The sequence below is a fragment of the Tenrec ecaudatus genome, chromosome 2 (assembly GCF_050624435.1).
Source record: "Tenrec ecaudatus isolate mTenEca1 chromosome 2, mTenEca1.hap1, whole genome shotgun sequence".
Taxonomy (NCBI): Eukaryota; Metazoa; Chordata; class Mammalia; order Afrosoricida; family Tenrecidae; genus Tenrec; species Tenrec ecaudatus.
In genome coordinates this window covers 74132353-74155559 of record NC_134531.1, presented here as the reverse complement: position 1 = coordinate 74155559, position 23207 = coordinate 74132353, and the positions used below count along the sequence as shown (strand labels likewise).

Genomic DNA, 23207 nt, shown 5'->3' with positions numbered 1-23207 from the left:
ACAGTGTGCACCTCTTGTGTGATTCCAAGTTCACGTTCATCAAATAAGTGCTTGATGAACAAGGGGGCGAGGTTTCTAAAAGTCTCAGACACAGTTGGCTCTGGTGCCCATTTACAGACTAGAGGCATCACGGAATGAAATAGTAATTTTCAAGACTAAAATCCAAAGACGTCCTGGCAGACACTGATTTGTGGCGCTTTGGAAGGGAAAGCTCAGTTCTGACTCAGCAACCCTGTAGAACAGAGTAGAACTGCCCCTGTGGGTTTCTGAGGCTGTAAAGCTTTATGGGAGCATGAAAGCCTTGTCTTTCTCCCAAGGAGAGGGTGGTGGCATAGTGGGCTGCTAACTACAGAGCTGGCTGTTCGTGCTCGTGATACAAATGGCAGGGAAGTAAAAGAGCATCGCTACAAGCCACACTGAAGCACAACGATGATAATGTGAAGCTATTGCGTCTGCATATCCTCTATTTATCAGTACATGTCTGAGGGTAGTGTTTCCATCTCCCTGCCCTTTCCCCAAACAATTCTGTGTCGTTTGATTTCTATCAGGCCCCAAACTGCAGCTTTTAGTGGCCTCAAGGAACTCCAAGAACATTTCTCTTCAATGTTCTTTGAGCTGGAGGTGCAGAAGGAAATGTGCAGGGGTTATGATGGGTGCTGTAGAGCGGATGGGCTGAGCTTTCCTGACTGAGTTTGTGTGGGGCAGTGCATGCCACCCTCCTAGGAGAAGCAGGCGCGGTGTTCTGATGGGGAAAATTCCTCAGGACAACTACCGTGGCCTTTGTCTCAATAATGCAATTTTCAGTTTTCTTAAAACATCTAATAAATCCATGTGATCATCCGGCCTTTGAGAAAACTTGTCAAGCTTACCTCTTTGTAATCTCTCCAAAGAGTCACCATAAGCTGCTAAACTGACCTCTCTGCCTTGAATGGAATGGCCCAGCAGATCCCATCAGAAGCCACTGTTTTAAGTGAACCCTTTTTCAAAGGTACCCTAACAAACTAATAGAGGAGCCTTTGGGGCATAGGAGTGAGTCCTGGTGGCATAATGGTTACACGTTGGGCTGTGAGCCTCAAGGTCAGCAGTTCAAGACCACCAGCCACTCCATGGAAGGATGGGACTTTGTATTCCCATTAAGAGTTACAGTCCTGGAAACTCACAGGGGGCAGTTCTACCCTTTACTATAGGTTCACAGCAGAACTGATGAACAGCAAATAGAAGAAAGGTTTTGGGGGAGGAGAAGTGGGGTAAAAGGGAGACATTCAAGAGTCCAGGAAGAAAAGGTATGTTTGGAAACTGTGAAAGCAATTTTACAAGTCTGCTTGTCGTGATTGAACTATGGAATGGTATGACATGTGTTAACCCCAAGTAATAATAAATTAAAAGAAAAGAAAAATAAAACAAACCCAGAGATCCAGGAGTGGGTTTTGGGCTCGACCTAAAGCCTAGCTCCAACTTAAGAACTATTAGTTCTTACATCATGGCCCTGCTCAATACTCATCCTCAGAAGGGAACACAGAAGACATGGGTGCTATATTAAAAGGTGGCCAAGAAATGAGATGGTGCCCAGCTATCAGATAAAACTGCATCTGGGGTCCTAAAGATTATCTCTAAGCCAGCAGTCATCTAAGCGAGATGTTAAGTAAGTCCACATGGAAGAAGCACACCATTATCAGTCACTGAAGGACTGTGAATCACATAATCTGAAATCGAAGGAGGGATTAGTATCAGAGCCTAAATCATGAAAATCCAGTTTGCAGCAGGCTGTGGAGGACAGTGGGAGCCCGAGATTCATTTGTGGGATCTACATAGAAACACACCTCCAGTTGCGGGGCACAGGTACAGTTCACCTGGGTCAGGGCTGGAACAGGCTGTGGGGAACCAAAGTCTGAGGTGGGCCTAAGTTTCGGTGTCTCGGAAAGGGCCCAAGGTTCAGTTTCAGGAACAGACGTAAACCACTGCCTGATGTAGCTTGACCCAAGCTAACCAATGGGACACAGTGTCCAACAGGCGACCACCCACCATCAGCAGACCAATCGGGAGGACACACGCGACCCTACTGGCCAGTCACTGCGGGACAAGACTGGCACCAGAAATATTCTCCAATCAATTTAAAGAATAATAACCTTGGACTGCCCCCTTGCCCCCTAACCCTATAAAAGCCTGGAGAACAAAGAACTCGGGGTTGATCCCCTTTGGACTCCGGGTCCGCACTGCGCTGGGCAGTGGGGGGAGGAAGCCCTAGCTTGAGCTAGAAAAATAAACTCCTTTTGCCATTTTTGCATCTCAGCTGGTCGTCATTCATCCGTGCGCCCAAGGTGAGCTCGCATTCCATTCCCCAATCTAACACAGTGACTCCCTCTCTCCTCAGCTGCTGGATGGGAGGAAAGGGGCTACTAAACAGAGGACATCGGAGACATGAGGAGAGAAAATCAGAGGCATCAGTCTGACTTGAGCAGCTAAAAGTTTGTCAGTTGCTCCCCCCCTCTGATGCATGCTGGACCTGATCTGGTTTTCAACATTTTCTGGATTTTTGTTTGTTCATCTTAGGGTTTATCACAGAGGTGTTAAGTCCTTGGGAGTCACCCTCTGGAAGCTGGGTTCTATATTTTTCTGTTTGTTGGCATATGAAACCCATGGCTGATGAACCTACAGGGACAGCAAGTAGAAAAAGGGTTCTAGCTGGGGGGCGGTAAAGTGATGAAGGGTGAGTAAAAGGGAAACACAATGTCAAGGAGTCCAGGAAGAAAAAGAATGCTTGGAAACTTACTGTGGTAGCAATTTTATAGTTCTACTTGACGTGATTGAACTATGGAATGATATATGTATTAACTCCAAATTAATAATAATAATCAAGGAAATACAGACACTGGATCTGTGGCATCTAATCCAGCATTCATCTCCAGCTGATAAAATGAGATCGAGCAGGTTGAAGACCTGAATTTGTCAAAGAGTTGTTCAAGAAACAGCCAGGAAGCTTATGGGAGTTAGAAGTCAGCATCGACCCCGTGGCGGTGAGGCAGAGAGGTCCCTAAGTGGCACAAACGGCTCCTGCTTGACTGTGAAACTAAACGGTTAATGGTTCAGATCCACCCAGCTTACCAAGGGGACAACGCCTGGTGATCTGTTTCCATTAAGAATACATCCCAGGAAATCTCACAGGGCAGTCCCGCTCTGGCTCACAGGGCAGTCCCGCTCTGGCTCACAGGGCAGTCCCGCTCTGGCTCACAGGGCAGTCCCGCTCTGGCTCACAGGGTTGCTAGGAACTGGATAGCAAACAATGGCAACCATGCACTCACACTGCCATCGAGTGGATGCTGACTCACAGCGGCCCGAAGGAGCATGGGAGAACTGCCCTTCTGAGTGTCTGAGAAAGCAATTCTTTATGGAAGCCTTGCGTCTTTCTCTTCAGGAGCGGCTGGTGGTCTTAAACTGCTGCCCTTCCCAGCTGATCGCCCCCTGCCGCGGTCGCACTATTGCCACCAGGGCTCAAAGGCGATCATACACATTAGGAAAGAGTGATGTGTCAGGTCTGCAGCGGGCAGGATTTTCTCAAGAGAGCCAGGAAAGCACGCCCTACAGGCACCCCACGGGACCTGAGGATCTTCACCAGATACAGAATAAAGCAGCACTGCAACGCAACACCTCCTCCTCTTCCGCTCCTGCCTCCTCTGGCTGCAACCTTGCCCAGAGAGCAAGCTGGCGGCCTCACCCTCCTCACTGCACATTTCTGAGCCTGGTTCTGGCGGGCGATGTGCGAAGATGGAAGACCTCTGAACTGGATGTGGGCTCTCCAAGATCAAACACGAGGAGGGGGGCCCTCAAAAAGGTCATGGAAAACTGGATCAAAACCTTTCATATTTTCAGAAACATACTAAGACATGTCTTCTTCTTTTGGGTGGGATTGCCACTTAGGAAGCCCTGGTGGGATGCAGCCAGGAGCCCAGGTGGTGTCATGGGCAGCGCGTTGGTCTGTGGACTTCAAGGCCAGCGGTTTGGATCCACTAGCTGTTCTTTGGGAATGAGATGAAGTGGTCTCCTCCCATCAAGTCTTCCCGCCTGGGAAACCAGCTGTAGGCTTGCTAGGAGGTGAATTCCACTTCGTGGTGAGTGGTGATATTTACACCGAGGCTTCAGCAGTAGCGGTGGGTGGAATTGCCGGTGTTTTATTTAGCATCGTTAATACAAGATTACAGTCTCCACTGTATTACTAATACTGTATTGTTAAGACATGTGTTAGTCTGGGTACTTTAGAGAAACAAATCCACAGAACATGTATAAGAGAGAGTTTGACATAAAGGTTAAGTGCACATCAAGAAAATATCCCAACCCAGTGCTGCTCAAGCCCACAAGTCCAACGTTAACCCATTAACCCATATGTCTGACACCAATCCACAAGTCCTCCTCCATCTCACAAAACACATGCAATGACGCCGACTGCAGGAGGAAAGCCGAATCAGTGAATGTGTAAGCACCTCAGCGCTGGCAGGGGTCTCCACACAGCTGCTCCAGCACCCAGGGCTGCATCGGGGGTAGGTTCATGTGATTTCTCCTTGGAAATGTCTTGCAGGAAGTGAGCCTTGCCAGCCAAAGCAGGGAACTGGCTAAGGCAGCTGCACCCTGGTCTGACCATCCCAAAGCAAGAGACTTGAGAACCAGAAAGGCGGAGCTCACTGAGCCATTTATCTCTCCACCCTTCAATTAACCGCACATGTGTTTATCGGCTGGGTTGGCACAATAAACTTGAACTGTCTCGAGATAGTATCCACTGTATTATTCACAGCTATATACTCACAGTGGGGGCTGAGGGGAGGAGCCAATCTCATGGAAGAATATCCTACTGAAACAGTATGAAGTATGGATTTTGTTAAATCTTGACTTTGAGCGAGATCCAGCTCCCATTCTGTGCAATGGAAAGGGCAGCAGAGACACCTACAGTCTCTCCGCTCAGAAAAGAGCCGAACAGCGCGCCGCCTGAGAGCTGAATGAGCTGCCCCCACGAAACACCACTGCCGCCTTCTGGGAGAATGACTGGCAGAGGCAAACTGGTTGTTCTGAAGAAAATATCTGCCCGGTATATTCTTGAAAACGAATGAAATGAAATTGTCATTTCAAGGAAAACACTGAAGCGTGTGCCCCGGACGAAGCGTTCGAGTGGGAACGAGCACTTCGGGAAGGGTGTTTGGCCCCAGTGAGCAGGCAGCGCATTCCTTTTCTTGGCCAACAGTTCACGAAGCTGTGGTGAGCAGAGCAGACACGCCAGGAGTCCGGGCACATCAAGAGGGTTGTGTAGTCATCACACAATCAACGCTGCAACCTTGTCTTCCTTCTGGTGTCCACTGATGTTGACTCCCCTGCCCCCCTCTGTGCCCCCAGGCAGTCACTTGTTTCTGCCATCCACAGAGACATGGAAAACAAAGACAGAAAAGCACAGGAGGACCCAGCAACAATGACCACACACAACAGAAAAAGACCTCCATGTAGGAGAAGGCAGAGAATATTAAAACTTTCGAAGAAGTTCCAAGTAGGTGCAGAGGGGAATCTAATGACCAGGCTTTCTATCCCAGCTTAAGCCTACTGCTGAAACCCACTTGACACTGGTCTTTGTCTGAGGTTAGGGCTGTCCACTGTCCTACACTCTAGTCTGTTGCTTATTAAAGATTAATCTGATGAAAGCAGAACTGATACTACAAAACTGTGATTCTACAAATATTGTAGAATCAAATATATCAACATTTACATGATCTACATAACTTTGGTTCTTTAAACCAAAGTTATTTTCCAGAAAAATGCATTTTACACAATCATGCGCGAGTAAAGCCCCTTTGAAATGCAGGCTCAACCAGTGGTTTAGGGTAAGACAAGGTCATTGTTACAATAATCTTTAAGGAACTACCACTTGACAATAATCTTTAAGGAACTACCACTTGACAAGTTTTGGTATAGTATTAGGGAAGAGTATCCACATTATCTGAAAAGGCTACTATGTATCTACATGGAGTTAGATTTTCTCCCTATATTTCAACTAAAACATTGTATTGAGTGGATGCAGAAGCAAATAATCCAGCTGTTTTCCATTAAATTAGACTTTAAATAGATTTGCCAAAAATATAAAACAAGGCCACACTTCAGTTTTTGTTCTAGAAAATATTTCTTTTTCTTAATATTTGACAATCCTAAAATGTTAAGAACTGATGATTAATGGATTGCTAGATATTAAAGCTTTCTCAATTTTAATTCTGAATTCAGTAAATATTAGAAATAAAAGCCACATAAATAAAAGCTCGTAGAGGATCTTCAACAAGTTTTAATAATATAAAGAAATGCTAAGACCATAATCTTTGAAAATTGCCACCTTAATGTAACCAGAAAAACGTGAAGTCAGCCAAAATATTGTCCTGCATTATGGGCCAAGAAAAGAAACGCATTGTCATTGAGTCAGTTCTGGCTCATGGCGACCCTATCAGGCAGGGCAGAATTGCCCCCGGGGGTTTCTGGAACCATCAATCTTTATGGGAGGAGAAAGCCTCCTCTTTCTCCCAATAAGCAGCTGGTGGTTTTGAACTGCTGATCTTGCCATAAACAGCTCAACATGCAAGCATTGCACACCCAGGCCTCCTTGAAACAGAAAAGGGGAATCCAAGAGGGTAAGTCAGGAGGGTGGTGATGGAAGGTCAAGGAAGCTGTTTTTCTTTTTTATTAAAAATAAGTCATTTTATTGGGAGCTCATACAACTCTTATCACAATCCATACATCCATCCATTGTGTCAAGCACATTTGTACATCTGTTGCCCTCATCATTCTCAAAACATTTTCTTTCTACTTGAGCCCTTGGTATTAGCTCATTTTTCCCTTCCCTTCCCTCCCTCCCTCCCTCCCTCCCTCTTTCCCTCCCTCATAAACTCTTGATAATTTATAAATTATTTTGTTTTCCATGTCTTAAAGGGAGGGGGTTATATGTAGATCTTTGTGACCGGTTCCACTTTCCTCCCTTCCCTTCCCTTCCCCTCCTGGGATTGCTACTCGCATTATTGCTCCAGAGGGGTTTGTCCGTCCTGGATCCCCTGTGTTTCCAGCTCTGATCTGTACCAGTGTACACCAATTCTACCTCACAAATCCGGCTAGACCAGAGGAAGCTGGTTTCTGATACACTCAATTGAGTTCAGGTTCTTCAGTAAAGTAGTTACAGATTTCTGTCTCATAGATAAGTGCTGTATACATAGGTTTATCCAATTTGATAACATTTACCAACACTGACTATTGAAATAGTCCTTTTCTATAGCGGAGCCATCAATCTGCAAAGTCAGCAGTTTGATCCCTCCAGCTGCTCTGTGGGACTCAGTGGGAGAAAGATGGGCCTTTCTACTCCCATTGGTTTGGGTTTGTTTTATATATAACGATCTCACAGTTTTGAGAATGTACTTGACAGGTGGTGGCTGTGATACAGGAATTCTCCTAGTGGGATTCAGGAATACACTGCTCGCACCAGGACGAGAGCCTGGATCTTCTGACTCGCAGGGACACCCCCACAAGAAGACCTGCGGCTCTACTTGTGTACCGGTGAGAATCACACTGTCCATCAGCCCCTCACTTACCCACGGCAGCGCACCAGGCAGCCTCACCAGGAAAATAGCTCAGAGAGTTCATACCCATATGCATAACCACTGAGCTGAATGTTAATATCCTTATTTCCTGGGGCTGTGTTGAGCTGGGGCCAGGTCTGAGGTTTTAGTCAAAAGACTTTCTATCTTGATTTGTACCTTGCCCTGGCTTGTGAGCATGAATACATTCCTTTTGGGGAAGTTGGCATCCAAACAGGAGCTTACATCAAAAATGGCCAAGTGGTTCTTTCCCACTGCCCATTCACACACTTGTGAATAGATGGAAATAGGTTTTCAAGAGACTGTTCCGAGGGTCTGAGGAAACCCAGCCATGGCCTCCTTCCAGCTTTGGGCTCAGCTCGCTCATTTCAGGTCCGTTGATCAAGTAGTCTTAAAATGACCATTGTCACCACCATCCCCCTTCTTTATTCTCTAGACTACCTGTTCTACTTGTCTTCAATTCAAGTGCTCTCCTCTCATACCCGAAAGATGAAGTTAATTTACTAGGTGTTCTGGCCCTTTCTCCTCCCAACCAGTCTAGACATTATCAGCTCTCTGTCCTGTAGCACTGGTACATTTCAGCCATGGGGTCCCCCTAACCCAGCACACTTGTAACTCCCTGCATGCTAGCATCGGCTGGCTTTGCTGTCTGTGTCACACACACACACACACACACACACACACACACACACTCCGTAGAGCCTTGTCTCTGCAAGTAGGGACCTTTGTCCAATGGTATCTTACTGTTGACTATTTTCTTGTCTTTTCTCTGGTCACCGCTCTTTTACACGATCACAAACGGAACTGCATCGTGTGGCTCCCTTTATACAACAATTCTGTTTTCTCACCTCACTCATTTTGCTTTATTGTTTTAGAAAGCTCCCACGTCCACTCCACAGTTCTAAATCCTTCAAAAACCAACGTTAACATCGCTACCACACAGCCCATCTTTTCCTAACTCCTAAAGCACCTAGCTTGTCCCTCAGTTAGAACTACTTGTCACTGTGTCTGCATCTTCTTTACTGGACTGTGAAGTACCCACAGGCAAGAGGCATCTTACTCATGTCTGCATGCTGCATGCTGCGTCATGGAGACACGCAATAACCACCTAGTGCACCAGGGGTCCTCAAACTTTTTAAACAGGGGACAGTTTACTGTCCCTCAGACCCGTTGGCGGGCCGGACTATAGTTTAAAAAAAACCATGAACAAATTCCTATGCACACTGCACATATCTTATTTTGAAGTAAAGAAACAAATGGGGCAAAAACACTCAGCGGGCCGGATAAATGTCCTCGGCGGGCCTCATGTGGCCCGTGGGCCATAGTTTGAGGACTCTTGTTAGTGGCCACATGGATGATTTTCCAGTTCAGGACTCGACAACTTGAGGGTGAAAGGATACTTTCAAAGCCTTAACACAGGAGCAAAGAAAAGCTTCACCAACCCTGTCAGCTGGTGCCTTGAGAGAACCAGGTGCCTCCTCCAGGAAGAACTGAGCTGTTTTCATGCCTGGGAGGAGAAGTTTCCTCATTGATAGAAAGTGACTGTAGAGGCACTTCATTTTTCAAGCCCCGGAACTCCATCCCCCAGAGCGGCAGCTCACCTGTGCAAAGTACTCCTCGGAGATCCGGCCGGCCCATTCGATGCACAGGTCCAAGGGGCGGCACGGGTTGGCCACGTCGGCACACTTGATCATCATGCGCTTGATCAGCATTTGGTTTTCTGGAAAGTTCTTCCCAGGAGGGTTGCATTCACAGTCACTGCCCTCAATCTGAAAAACAGATCACCAGTGAGGGTTGGTTTGAGCGCGGGATACCTACAAGGGCTACTGACGAGAGATGGCAGGCACACTTGGTGTGATGCGACGCAGCCCAATTCCTTTCCTTAACTGCATGTACACGGACCCTGGTAGACGGCCTGTAAAAGAGCAGCAGCCGTAACGACAGCTACCACAAACTAGCACTACAAACTGATGAGGGTTTTTAAAATGTAGAATTGAAGGTAACTTTAAGAACCAGATTTGGGGCAGTTTGCTTCGGCCTGTACTCTTAAAGAAGGAGGGCTTTTCTCTCCATGTTATCAGAACATGTATCCAAGCAGAACTTTGCATTTCTTTAATACATTGCGGACGGGAGCACACCATATACATGCAACACTTGCATTTCCCCCCCCTTTATTTCTATTGAATGCCTTCCTCCTATCACCTTACGTCCCAGCCCTAACTCACTCACCCATTTGTCTGCTCATGTAGTTCCCTGGCTGTTGTTTGGACTGAAAGATGGGGCCTGTGAGTTCTGCAAATCAGGGGCTTTAAGAGCAGAACGAAGCTGGCCATGGCAGGAGCAGGTGTTTCCAACACCAAAACCAAACTCACTGCCAGCGAGTTGATTCCCACTCACAGCGAGCCTATAGGACAGGGTTGAACTGCCCCCGTGGGCTTCTGAGACAGTAACTCTACAGGGTAGGAAGCACTGGTCACATCCCAGGATATAGCAAGTGAGAGATGTCCGCAGCCCTGGGCCACGTGGCCAGGTGTGTGACTAGGCTTAAATACACGCAGGAGCAGGCAGTTACACAGCATCTGCCCGATTGCTGATCTCCAGTCTCAAAGACACCTCCATGGATTCTGTGAAAAGTTAAGGGTGCTCCAGAGTTCTGCCAAGCTGAAAGACTGACTACAAGACGTTTACGAGATTTCTGCTCTATTTATTTTTCTCAGACTGGACCAGTTGAGCAGTTTGTCAATGGGCAGTGTGTGTTTTGATCGCTCCCTATCGGGAAGATAGTGCCGACAGTACATACTGTGGTGAATAAGCACCCGTGCACAGGGCTGGGGACTTGCTTGGCCGCCCTGGTCTCAAGTCTGCGGGTTTGTGTCCTTCCTGGACTGCTCTGGGCCCAGCAGTCCTTGGGACATGAGCACCCTAGCCCTGTTGGGTGGGGCTGTCGGAGGTGGGGCTGAGTACAGAGGCAGCGGGGCTGTCCCTCCACCTAGGCTGGACCTGCGGTGGGTCCTGCACAGGGACGTCTCTGACGCGAAGAGGACTCATCATGCCTTCCCTGTCTGCTCAGCAGGAAGGACCGTCACCACGCTGCGCTCAGCTGCGAGCTTTCAGAAGGCAGGGGATCAACACTCGGAACAACAGAGCCGTGAACTTCCTTCCCCAAGTTCCTGAAACTCATCTGTTAGGAGCTTTAAGGCAGGGCCCAACGATGGACATTTAACCCTATCACGACTGAGTTACTTTCTACTTTAATTTTACATTCACTGTACCCTGAGTGACTCATCTCCTCCCCACCACCCCTCTGCAAGGGATGTCCAGCTGCTTACAGATGGGCATTGGGTCTACATCCCACCCTCCCCCTCATTCATGATGATATGATTTTTTTGTTCTTTGGTGCTTCATACCTGGTCCCTTCGACCCCTTGTGATCGCACGGGCTTGTTGCTCTGGGCTAGATGGCTGCTTGTTTACTTTCAAGCCTTTAAGTCCCCGGACCTGTATCTCTCAATGAGTCACTCAGGGTTCAGTGAAGCAACAATGAAATGCAAAACCTTCCTCTAGTTCTTGAACGCTTCCTCCCCCACAATTATCATGATCCCAATTCTGCCTTGCGGACCTGGTTAGACCAGAGGATGCACAGCGGTGCCATAGGGATCTGGAAACACAGGGAATCTAGGACGGATGAACCCCTCAACACCAGCGGTGGGAGTGGCGACACCGGGAGGGAAGGGGGTGTAGAAAGGGAGAACCGATCTCGGGATCTACGTGGAACCTCCTCTCTGGGGGATGGGCAATGGGAAGGTGGATGAGAGGAGATGCCGGGCAGTGTAAGATAATATAAAATAATAATTTATAAACTATTAAGGGTTCATGGGGGAGAGGGGAGCGGGGAGGAAAGGGGAGGGAAAAAAAGGAAAATGAGCTGATTCCAGGAACCCAAGAGGAAGGCGAATTTTGAGAATGCTGAGGGCAATGAATGTATAAGGGTGCTTTACTCAATTGATGTATGTATGGATTGTGATAAGAGTTGTATGAGCCCCAATAAAATGATTTATCAAATAAAAAAATTTCTATTAACTTAGGTGTTTTCAGTAATGGAAGGCATGCTGAAATCAAGGGGATTTTTAAAAAATATAGTTTCGATTTTGGCACAATTATGTGGGATACCTAAGTCCCAAACAGGCTCTGGGGTAGTGTTGGGTGAGGCCCATGAGTTCAGATTACAGCAGCAGACAGGTTCTCTGCCAGGTGGCAGTCCACGCAACAAGGGCAGCAGCTTCCCAAGAAAACCTGCGTGGGTGAAATATCGGCGGGAGGTATGTGTCCCACAGGCCACGAGAGAGTTGAAAAGGGAAGCATACATTGTCATACTTGAACTTCTTTGTGGCCATCACTTGAAGTGACACGGATTTTGAGTCCGCTGCATACCAACAGTCATGAAGCCGGATGAGCACCTGGCGACATGATTGGTTACACATACCGGTGCTGCCAGTTGGAGTCAACAGCCTGGCTGCTAACAACAACAACAACAACAACAACAACAACAACAACAACAACAAAACCCAGAACTCCCTGCAAAATTATAACAGGGAGATCTGTGGAGTGTAACAGGGATTTGGCAACTTGGTATTTAAAATTCTTAAACTTGATGCAATAGATCGGATTTTTTTATCCTGATGAATATGAATCACTGTAAATATTTAATCCCGTTATAGAAAATCATCTGTTTTCCTGTTAAACTATTCACATGTATCAGTAGGAGTAGCGATCTAGACAAGGAGCTCCCACTTGGAGGTCGTCCAAGGAGAGCAGCTCCTGGGAGCGGGTTTGGGAGTTCTCCTCAGACCCCCATGGTGTGCGTCTCCCTCCATCGCTCTGGGTCCAACTCCTTCGTCACCTCTGGCTGGATCTCAGGGCTTCGGTGCCAGTCTGTTCTTATATGAAGCCAGTGACCTGGATGCGCCCCCCCTTCTTTACCAAGTACACCCCAACAGGCACCTTTAAGGGGGAGGAAGGCGGAGGGGGAAAGAGGAGCTGACACCAAGAGCTCCATAGAAAGTCAATGTCTAGAAAATGATGATGGCAGCATATGTACAAATGCGCTTGATGCATTTGATGCACACAAATGTCACAGGAGCTGTCAGAGCCTCCATAAAGTGTTGTTGTGTTTTTTAAGGGGGGATTATTGGAGACCAGAGTTGAGGGGACAGTCTCGTGGAAAGAAGCTCTGATGTCTCTCATCCCCCCGAGTGCTTACCTCAGTGGTCAGTGGCTTGTTGATGCTATTCACGAATTTGTTCACATGTTCAAAGTGTTTTGTCATCTCTGTAGCCAACACCATGTCGATGATAGCCTGGCGCAGTGTTCGATAATGGTTCCTAAAGATAACCAGAAGACCAAGGGCGTCGCTCACCTCATGCCCAGCATGAGACCTGCCTGGCCAGGCCACCGTTTCCCCCCCCAGCCTGGAACCTGAGCCAAGAAATACGTGTAAGTCACACGGGAGAGCTCCGGCTGCCCGCCGAGCCAGGACTCGCAGACAGGATTCCACTTCCCCCGTGATAGCGGGCCCTTCCTCACTGAGAGCAACCATTTTCTCCACTCTTTCCTTTCCCCAGCGCAGCTAAGGAAGAACTTGGAGAAGTTAGGGAAACTGCTTCCCACGACCCCTTCACGAACCTGAGCACAGGGCCCCCAGCACAACAAACCTGTCAATGTTCTTGAAAATGTTGCACTTGCTGTCCTTGACCGTGAGCTGGAAGGCCAGGGCAGTGTGGTGACTCTCCAGGACAGCAGTGTCATTGTAGAGCACTGCGAGCTCACTGCCTGCATTGCACAGGAAGGAATTGGTCCTTCCCGGGTGGTCCACGTCATGGACTGCGGCAGCAATCAGTGCTGCCACCTCATCCAGCTGGTCCAAGCTTCCCTGGGGGCAAGAGTGAGGAGACAATGAGCATCCATCTCTGAGCAGCCTGACCCGCATCCATGCCCACTGCCTCCGAGAAGGGGAGGCTGTCTCCGGCCACTAAGCCTTCTCTGGCTTCCAGAAGCATTGGGAGGTTACTTAGAACACAGCACATACCCCCTTCTTGTGCTGCGGATTCTCGGGGGTGGGTGGTGGGTGTGGGGATCAGCTGCAGTGAGCCTGGATACCTAAATTCTCATGTCAGAGCCTGTTTGCACCAGTTGCACAAGAAGAAGCCAACTGGGCTTCACGTGGCCGGCCACGTGGTGTTGCCAGGCTTCTCTTCTGTGTTCAGGCCGAGCAGAGAGGGACCCATCGTGGCCAATGCGGCTTCCTTTGTCTACTTCTGAGATGATTTTGAGAGTGCTAGCAATATAGGGAGCAGATAAAACTACGCCTACAAACTTAAAAGGACGAGAGCCAAGAAATCAAAAAGGGCTAAGAAGGAAACATTAAGAAGAAAAACGCAGACCAAGGGTGATTTTGCAGTGGAGTGCAGAGTTCAGTTCTGGACAAGCTGGCAGCCAGGCAACCCACACAGACCATGTTCCCAAAGCTCCCGCGTAATGAAAGAAGAGCCTGGAGCACCAGAGGAGACAAATGTGTTCTTTGCTGGAAAACTGAGAAGGAAACTAACAAGTCGGCCATTACTATTTGATTACTATTTCTAAAAATCATTTTATTGGGGGCTTGTCCAACTCTTATCACATGCATACATACATTCATTGTGTCGAGCATATTTGTACATTTGTTGCCATCATCATTCTCAAGACATTTGTTTTCTACTTGAGCCCTTGGTATCAGCTCCTTATTTGCCCCCTTCTCTCCTCCACCCTCCCTTCCTCACGAACCCTGGATAATTTATAAATTATAATTATTTTGTCATATCTTACACTGTCTGACATCTCTCTTCACCCACTTTTATGTCTGTCCATACCCCAGGGAGGGGGTTATGTAGATCCTTGTGATCTGTTCCCCCTTTCTTTCTTTCTTTTTAAAAAATTATTTTATTGGGGGCTCATACAACTCTTATCACAATCCATACATACATCAATTTTATAGAGTACATTTGTACATTGGTTACTGTTATCAGTCTCAAAACATTTGCTCTCCACAAAAGCCCCTGGCATCAGCTCATTTTCCCCCTCCCTCCCCGCTCTCATGAACCCTTGATAATTTATAAATTATTATTTTGTCATATCTTACACTGTCCAATGTCTCCCTTCATCTGCTTTTCTGTTGCCCATCCCCCAGGGAGAAGGTTATATGTAGATCCTTATAATAGGTTACTCCTTTCCACCGCACCCTCCCTCCATCCTCCAGGTATCGCCACTCTCACCACTGGTCCTGAAGGGTTCATCTGTCCTGGATTCCCTGTGTTTCCAGTTCCTATCTGCACCACTGTACATCCTTGGGTCTAGCCGGATTTGTAAGGTAGAATTAGGATCGTGATAGTGGAGGGGGCGGGGAGTGGGGGGAGGAAGTATTTAGGAACCAGAGGAAAGTTGTATGTTTCACCGTTGCTGTACTACACCCTGATTGGCTTGTCTCCTCTCTGAGACCCGTCTGTAAGGGGGTGTCCAGTAGCCAACAGATGGGCTTTGGGTCCCCACTTCACACTCCCTCTCATTCACAATGATATGATTTCTTGGTTCTTTGATGCCTGATACTTGATCCCATTGACACCTCATGATCACATAGGCTTGTGTGCTTCTTCCATGTGGGCTTTATTGCCTTTAAGACCCCAGATACTATATCTTTTGATAGCTGGGCACCATCAGCTTTCTTCATCACATTTGTTTATGCACCTGCTTCGTCTTCAGCAATCATATCAGGAAGGTGAGTGTCATGGAACAAAGTGTTCTTATATTGATAGGAGGACTCGAGTGGAGGCCCAATGTCCATCTGTTACCTTAATAATAAACCTATATGCACATAGATCTATTCCCCATGGTCATATATAAATATATTTGCATATGTACATGCCTGTATTTAGACCTCCATAAATGCCCTTTGCCTCCCAGCTCTTTCCTCTCTTTCCTTTGACTTTCCTCTTGTCTCTCTATCTTGCTCAGCCTTCATTTGGGTTTCAGTAATTCAGTAATTGGAGATCGTCTCTAAATTCAAGCAGGATCTATGTAAGGTCATGTTTTGACTTTCATGGATTTACTTTGCATTGTTTTTCTGCTTCAGCGTGAACTTACATACAAGCAACTGCTAGTCTCTTCTACAGTTGGCTTCTTGACTGTTCTGACTAACGATACCGAGCTTCTCCAGCATCTCTTTTGAGAGATGTAACAGATTTGATTTCTGTACTTCCCATCAGGCGAGGCCTTATGTATGAGGGAACTTCAAAGAAGCTCATGGAAAAAAGGAATTAAAAGATAAACATAAAAAATATAAACGTTACATCTCAACAAAAGTCCCATCAATGGCAAAGCATGTTGTAAGTGATAACAGCCATTCAGTCAGTTTGGTAAGAAACGGGCGACCTTGGAGTCTAACCACGTCAACACAGCCTTTGGGACAGTGTTCCCCGAAGAACGCGGGCCCCTTTCCCAGATTAGGAAGGGAGGCTGGCTGCTCTACTTCTGCAAGGTCACAGCCACGGCTACCCTGTGCCCAGCTCAACTCTGGAACCATGGTCACCATGAACCTGAATCGTCACGAAGGCAGCGGGTTTCTTTTGCTGTTGTCTAGTGAATCGTAGCTGGGGAACACTTGAAACGTGGCTAGTGCAACTAAGCGTGTACGTTAATGTCTGTTAAGTTTAACTAGACACTGAGGACTATAAAATGACTGTTTCTATTCCCTTAACAGTTACAGTGTCAGAAACGCACAGTAGGTCGCTATGAGTCAGCACTGACTGGATGGCAGCGAGTTTGCTTGTTTTGCTATGTACATCACATGCGCAATTGTGAGGACGACATGGGGCCGGACAGTGTTCCCCTCTCTTCTACACAGGGTGCTGCGGGTCGGATGGTATCTAACAACCACAACCAATGCACATCACGGGGCCAGAAAATGACCCAGGGAAATTTCTCCCAGGAAGTGGCATTTATACTGAGGCCTGAACGTTACACAGGAATTACCAGGCGAAAAGTGGCAAGGGAGACAACCTCAGGCAGAAAGAAGAGTTCAGTATGAATCCCCTGAAATGGAGGGTGGGCAGACGGGGGTCAGTTTGGGAAATTCACCAGAGTCACTGTGGCTGAAAGATGGTGAGTGTGGGAGAAGGAGGGCCAAGGTCAGGGTAGTTCCCTAGCCAGGATTGTCACTTGTATCCAGAGAATATGGAAATGAATGTTGGACAGCATGGCCTTTGCGCTGGGAAAGGACAGGGGCTGTAACAACTGGAAGGGGATTGTGAGCTTGGGGTATGTTACTAGAGGTCAGGTTGAAGTACCAACCTGCGCTGTTAATGAGTAATTGAAGAACGCAATGCTCAGACATCACTGCTGGTTTTTAGCATCAAAAGGGCATCTGATCTGGTGTTTTGTAATAGTGACATCGAGAATTTCAGCCTTTTCTCATTTATTAGGGGTGAAGATAACTCGGGAATTTGTTAAAAATACTTTCATGACCCCGTTCTCATCACTCACGGCAGGTCTGGTGGAAGAGGCCTCAGGAGTTCAGTCCCAGCGGAAGTGTCTTAGGGTGGACTTCAGAATGCTCTTTCTAGAACCAAAGATCTTGGGCTGGTCACTGTCAAGTGACATTTCCAGTCCACACCTCCCCCTTTTGTGATCCAATGGCAGGGTGCCGGAGTTAGACAATGCCTTTGAAATTCCAACAGACTGTTTCTTTTGCTGCTATTTGACAACAGACACTAAGAATATTAGCAGAACTCAGCCATTTAGAGATGAATGCTTACTGGGGCAGGTCTGAGGGGGCTAACAGTGACTCTGATTTATCAAGCGGGCAAGCCCGTGTCCTCCGGCGGTGGGCAAAGCTGTGCGTTGTCGTAGTGACAGAGCCTAAGTGCAGAGCACCAGGAACTCACACTGCTGTGGCTACAGGTCACTTCGTGTGGAGTGCATGACCTGGGTCTTGTTCGCAATTGGCAGTGAGTGACCTCAACTATGCAGTATATCAAGCACTGTAAAATGAAGGAACACTAAGCTGCATTAAGACTCCTTGGGGAGGAGGGAGGGCTAGAACCGATTGAGATCATACAACTCATTGCAAAAGCGATTTAACCATGGACGAATATGATGCGTGAATACTAGACGAAGAACATCACAAACAACCCAGACGTTACCAATGGTAACCACAGGTGCAGGGGAAGAGTCGTTGCATTGATGGCATTGAGTTTATGTCGATGGTGGTAGAATAATTTGGAACAGGATATCAATCATGGCTGTACAGCGTGAAGAGTATAATCAGTGACACCGATTGACATGAGTGGGAGTCCTGGAATCGGAGCATGGTCCGCTGTGTACTTTTTTTGGCCACAATTAGAAAAAATAATAATTGCATGAATAGCGATGATTACCAGGAAGAAGGAAATGTTCTAGAATCGAATATGATGACAACTGTACAACTCTTCTTCAGATGATTGAATTACTGAATTATAGGACATGTGGATGAAGTGCTAATAAAACTGTAAAAAAAGGAATAAATAAAAGTAAAAAGAAAACTTGAAAAAAAATCCTTGTGGTAGTCACCTAATATAGTGTCAATTTAAGGATTAAGAGTGTAGGGGTGGAGTCTAGGCTGTCAATCTGGAGATAGCCAATGAGACTTCTGTGGGCATGGCCTTCTCCTGAGCATTCTGGGAAATCCTTGGAGGCAGAAGAGACCTCTCTCTCTCAATCTCTCTCACTCCCTGGGAAACATTGCAGAAGGCGAGCCACATGAATGCAACCAGACCTTGGAAGCTGGAGAAGCCACATAGAGACCCCTACCAGCGCTGAGATGCTTACAATGCCACTGGGTCCAAAGACTTTCTATCCACTGGGTTGTGATCATCCTGCATTTGGCTTCACTGCATGTGTTTCGTGAGTCTGAAGAGGACTTTATGGATTGGTGCTGGACATATGGGATAATATTGGACTTATGAACTTGATCTGGACTGGCTGGGATGTTTTTTTCCATGTTCAATTGCTCTTGTATATAAACCTCTTTCTTATACACATGTGTGTCCATTGATTTGTTTCTCTAGTCTACCCAGACTAACACACCCTGAAGAGTTTTATCTCCCCAGAGAAAGGTGTTTTGAAAACACGAACTGATATCACTATTTGTTTTGTTTAGAAAGTGAAAGATAAAACATTAAAAGCATCATCTTTGGACCACATTCTTTCTTTTCTTGCTGATACATGTAAATCTTGAACCTCAGAGTGAAACTGAGAAGGATACAAGTCAGACCTTTCCATTTCCCCCACCCCATGTTGGTCTTTTCTCCTCTTTACTACCTGCTCCGCTATCACTTCTCCTATGTCCCAGTGTCGAAATCCCTCAACACCTGCCCTGAGAGATGATCTATTACCACTCATGTACAAATAAAATGTGGGTTTCAGTCTCTCGATGGCACTTCTCCCAGGGGTGGCTGAATGTTAAGCTTCACTTATAGTTGTAGCGAAGGAATTACAAGCTTCATTGTGAGGACTAGTCATTGGGAAGGAGGGGAGACCAGGTATACAGGAGGCTGAAGGCAGAGCTGCCCTAGAAACCAGCACCCGTATATGAAAGGATGCGTTTTGAATTCTTCTTAAGGGAGGGTTACGGGACACACACCACTCTTAGAATACGCACGCATCGTTAATATACCAGAAGACACACTAACATCTACATAAAACCCCCATGTTCTATAAATCATCAGAAGGCTGAATAGCTCATTATTAACCAGCTTTGAATATCGCAGCAGCCAGCTACTGATCCTAAAATGATAACCATTGTACCTAGTCATCATCTGCTGTAACAATGGCCTTCTGTGGTCTAGTCCAGCACCACAAAAGGCTCCCGATGATCATTTGAAGAGTGGGTCTACGGACCTGCCAAGCATGTGCAAGGGGGCTCTATTTGACCCAATGGGGATGTGAAGGAAGAGATAGGGACCTACATGCAATACCCAAACCAGAGTCCATTTAGCAGCAACCCACCCCACCCACCAAAATAAAAACACACAAACAACCTGTCAACTTGTTATAAAATAGCTGGTTGCCCGATGTATTCCAAAGGCTGAGTTCGTGAATCTTTCATGCAGGCATGTACCCAAGCATAATATCAAAATTCTACCTTCACTCTTTCCTTTCCGAGGAAGAAGGCGGTGGCGTGCAGCACATCGGCGGCGTGGGTGGAGTTGTGGTAGGCATTGGAGGCGTGGTAGTTGGCTTCGATAACTTGCAGCCAAGCCCGGAGGGTGGTTTCAGAACAGTTCAAAAATTCACACACTCCAAAGCGGGAAAAGACCTTTAAGCCCAGGTAAACCAATGGCCTGAAAAATAGGCAAACAAACCCTGGTTTCTTGTATTCAATGGCGCCTGGACTAGAGGCAGTAAAGACATTTTTTTTCTTCTGATGATAACTGTACATGCACAGAAGCATAAAGACACCCTCTCCCCAATTGCAATGTAATCAAGCCTACTTTCCCCGCCAGCCTCTTCTTGTGCCTCTTGGTAGCTGGTCCATACACATTATTTCTCAGCTATCTCTACATCCTAAGCCTTTCAGATGTTCTGATGGCCAAGAAAGGTCCCTGACAGGTCTGTCTCTTTCTCTCCATGTAAGTCCTGTACTTTCTCAATGTCCCCGAGGAAGTTACTGAGTCTAACGAGAGAAGGAGCGCCTTGGGTGGGCTCAGCAAAGTCACATCTCTACAGTAATGTGAAATCATCTCTACCCGATAGACCATTGGGAAGCCATAACTTTCTCCAACCACGGAAGGGCACTTGGAGTTTCTCTTCTTTCCCTGGCCATTGAGATGAACCAAAAGAAAAACTTACCGCATCTTTAAGAAGAGCTCACAGATTCACGCTATAAGGTGAGGCTTCTTCAACAAGTTTGGTGCCCCAAATACTTAGAACTCTTGGCTCTCAGTAAAAGGAACAAGCCAGTGGATCTGAGAAGGAACTTACTTAGTGTTTCCTCCTGGTGGGTCAGCACCAGGCTGGCCCCATGTTGTACCCACTGCTACTCTCCCCCCCGCCCCCCACCCCGGGAGCCACTGTCTCTGCTTATCTGACAGTCCTCCTTCGTGACACAGAGCAGAGCCTGTGTGGTCTCTTGGGACAAGGGCACAGCGCCCTCACAGTTTCAGATGCGGAATCTCTAGCAAGTCCATCATTGCTCGCATCTAGAAGTCACATACCTCTTATGTGTAACTGATTCCAATTCAAAGATGTTGAAGTCCCAACTCTCCTCGTTATCAAGCAGTTGAGCAATACTGGGGGGGACATCGTTGATGGTCAGGGGCATGGCAAGGTGACTGTGACTCTGGTGCACGTCTGAGCAAACAGAAGGGGCAGGGAGGTCCGTTGATTATGGACTATCATGCTCCTGAACACTCATCATCATCTACATTGTCGCCACGAGGAAGAACGTTTTGTGCTTTCAAAAGCCGTGTGATTCTTTCTCTTTTTTTACTTCATGGGTCTTCTCTTGCATTATGAAACTTCACAGCCTCCACACACAACACTGATTTCACTTGACGGTTCAAATATATAGATCAGGGGTCCTCAAACTATGGCCCGCGGGTCACATGTGGCCTGCTGAGGACATTTATCCGGCCCACTGGGTGTTTTTGCCCCCTTTGTTTTTTTGCTGCAAAATAAGATATGTGCAGTGTGCAAAGGAATTTATTCATAGTTTTTAAAAAAACTATAGTCCGGCCCTTCAACGGTCTGAGCGACAGTGAACTTACCCTGTTTAAAAATGTGGAGGACCCCTGGTATAGATATTTGAAATTCCAATAGCTCTGGGGGAAGTAATTTGAATTGGGAGCTCTAGTTTCAAATGTGGGTCACAGAGATACCTCAGCTCAATTGCAGCCAATGCCCTCCCCCAACAGTGATCACACAAGCTGGAAATGAGTTTTCAGTAGCAAGCAGCTATGGAACAACTTACTTTTAGTAAAGACATACTCGTTTCCTGACAACCTTCTTAAGCCATCCTAGAAAAAAGAAAAGATGCCGTTAGAAGCCAAGTGATCATGCTATATCTCCCTTCATCATCATTCTCTCATATTCTCCTTTATTATGCAAAAGAATTCCAATCCTAGATCAAATATGGACCTCCAACTTGTAGTACAGCTCCAAATGAAATCAGAATCATCTTTACTAGATGATATTTGCCCTTCCATGCTCTTTACCCATAGTAGGTAGAAAATGGAGAGTAAAGTAGTCTTACGCCTGAGCCACAGGCTGGATCTACTCTCATACTACCTTTCTCTGCTGGTTACTGAAACCTCAGAAGTGAAGCCACAGAAGAGATCGCGGGTTATTTTTGAGGGACCCCAGGTATCGTGTGATAGTTACATAATTGCATGCAAACTGGAAGTGTAAGGGTGGAATCTAGCCTGATTGGTCACAGCTGACGGTGCCTCCTTGTGGGCGTGATCTCCTCATAAGAAGGGTCCTGGGACCCTCCCTCTCGCTGCTTCACCTTCCTGTTGGAGAGCTGCTGGGGACCTGTATGAGCCCTGGAGATGCGTCCACCGCCATTGGATCCACAGGACTTTGCACCCACCAGCCTGTGATCTTCCTGCATTCTGCATCATTGCATGTGGCTGCGTGAGTCTAAAGAGGGACCTATGGTCTAGCATCACACTAATGGACTTGAGTTGAACTGGGCTGGGATGTTTTCCTGATATATAAAGCTCATTTATATAAAACTCTCTCTTATACATATATGAGTGTCATTGGATTTGTTTCTCTGGTCAACCTGGGCCTAACACATACCTTCATAGGAACTGTCCAATTTTGTGTTCTTAGATTTACATTTGGGGGGGTCAAGCCATGGGGCACAGTTTGGGGATGGCTTTCTAACGTAAAGTCTTAAAAACGTTTGGGCTGATTTTTGGCTGATGTTCAAAGTGTACCCCACCTCCACTCCCCGCCGTTTTCTTTTCTGTTTTGCAGCACGAGCATGGCAGCAGCTGGCATTTGAAGAAACATCCCTGGTTTTGAGGTCTTTGGAGAGGCAACAGAAAAGGAATAAACAAAATTCTGGTGTGATTTCTGCTACTTGCTAGGCTCTTGAACCCGATCTAGTCCTGGAATGCTCTGCAATTTTACGTTCCTTCCCTCTATCTTCGATCCCCAAGTTTGCAAATCTCTGCTTAAAAGTCACTTACAACTGTGTATTTGTCAGTTATCCCCCAATGTGTGCGGTGTGGTGTAAAACTATATTAAGATTCACCTGAAGTCCTATCTTGGCTCTTTAGGACAAGAATTTAATTTTAAAAATCACGTGAACAGAAAATGACAGTGACCACACCTAGCTTGCCTCTCAGGTCTTGATCACAAGGACTTCCTCATTTTTTCTTGTCTCTCTCTCTCTCTCTCTCTCTCTCTCTCTCTCTCTCTCTCTCTCTCTCTCTATCTCTCCTCCTAAGCCACATAAAAAGAAGGTGGAGACATACTGCTTCCCTAGAATTTTATCTAGAGATTAAACCCAAGAGTATGGTGGGGCAGAGGA

At 46.8% G+C, this 23207-nt stretch overlaps 1 protein-coding gene across 9 annotated transcripts in view; it reads right to left on the bottom strand.

Annotated features, from left to right (window-relative positions):
* The window catches only part of PDE8B (phosphodiesterase 8B), a 278883-nt gene that overhangs the window by 8438 nt on the left and 247238 nt on the right, over positions 1-23207 (bottom strand). For all 9 annotated transcript variants that reach the window (XM_075543049.1, XM_075543055.1, XM_075543051.1 and 6 more), the window contains 6 exons: positions 21636-21681; positions 20881-21016; positions 19809-20007; positions 13312-13529; positions 12861-12981; positions 9203-9370 (listed from right to left, as the gene is read on the bottom strand). In XM_075543049.1, coding sequence (XP_075399164.1) covers positions 9203-9370; positions 12861-12981; positions 13312-13529; positions 19809-20007; positions 20881-21016; positions 21636-21681 — 888 coding nt within the window. The remainder of the gene's footprint in view (positions 1-9202; positions 9371-12860; positions 12982-13311; positions 13530-19808; positions 20008-20880; positions 21017-21635; positions 21682-23207) is intronic.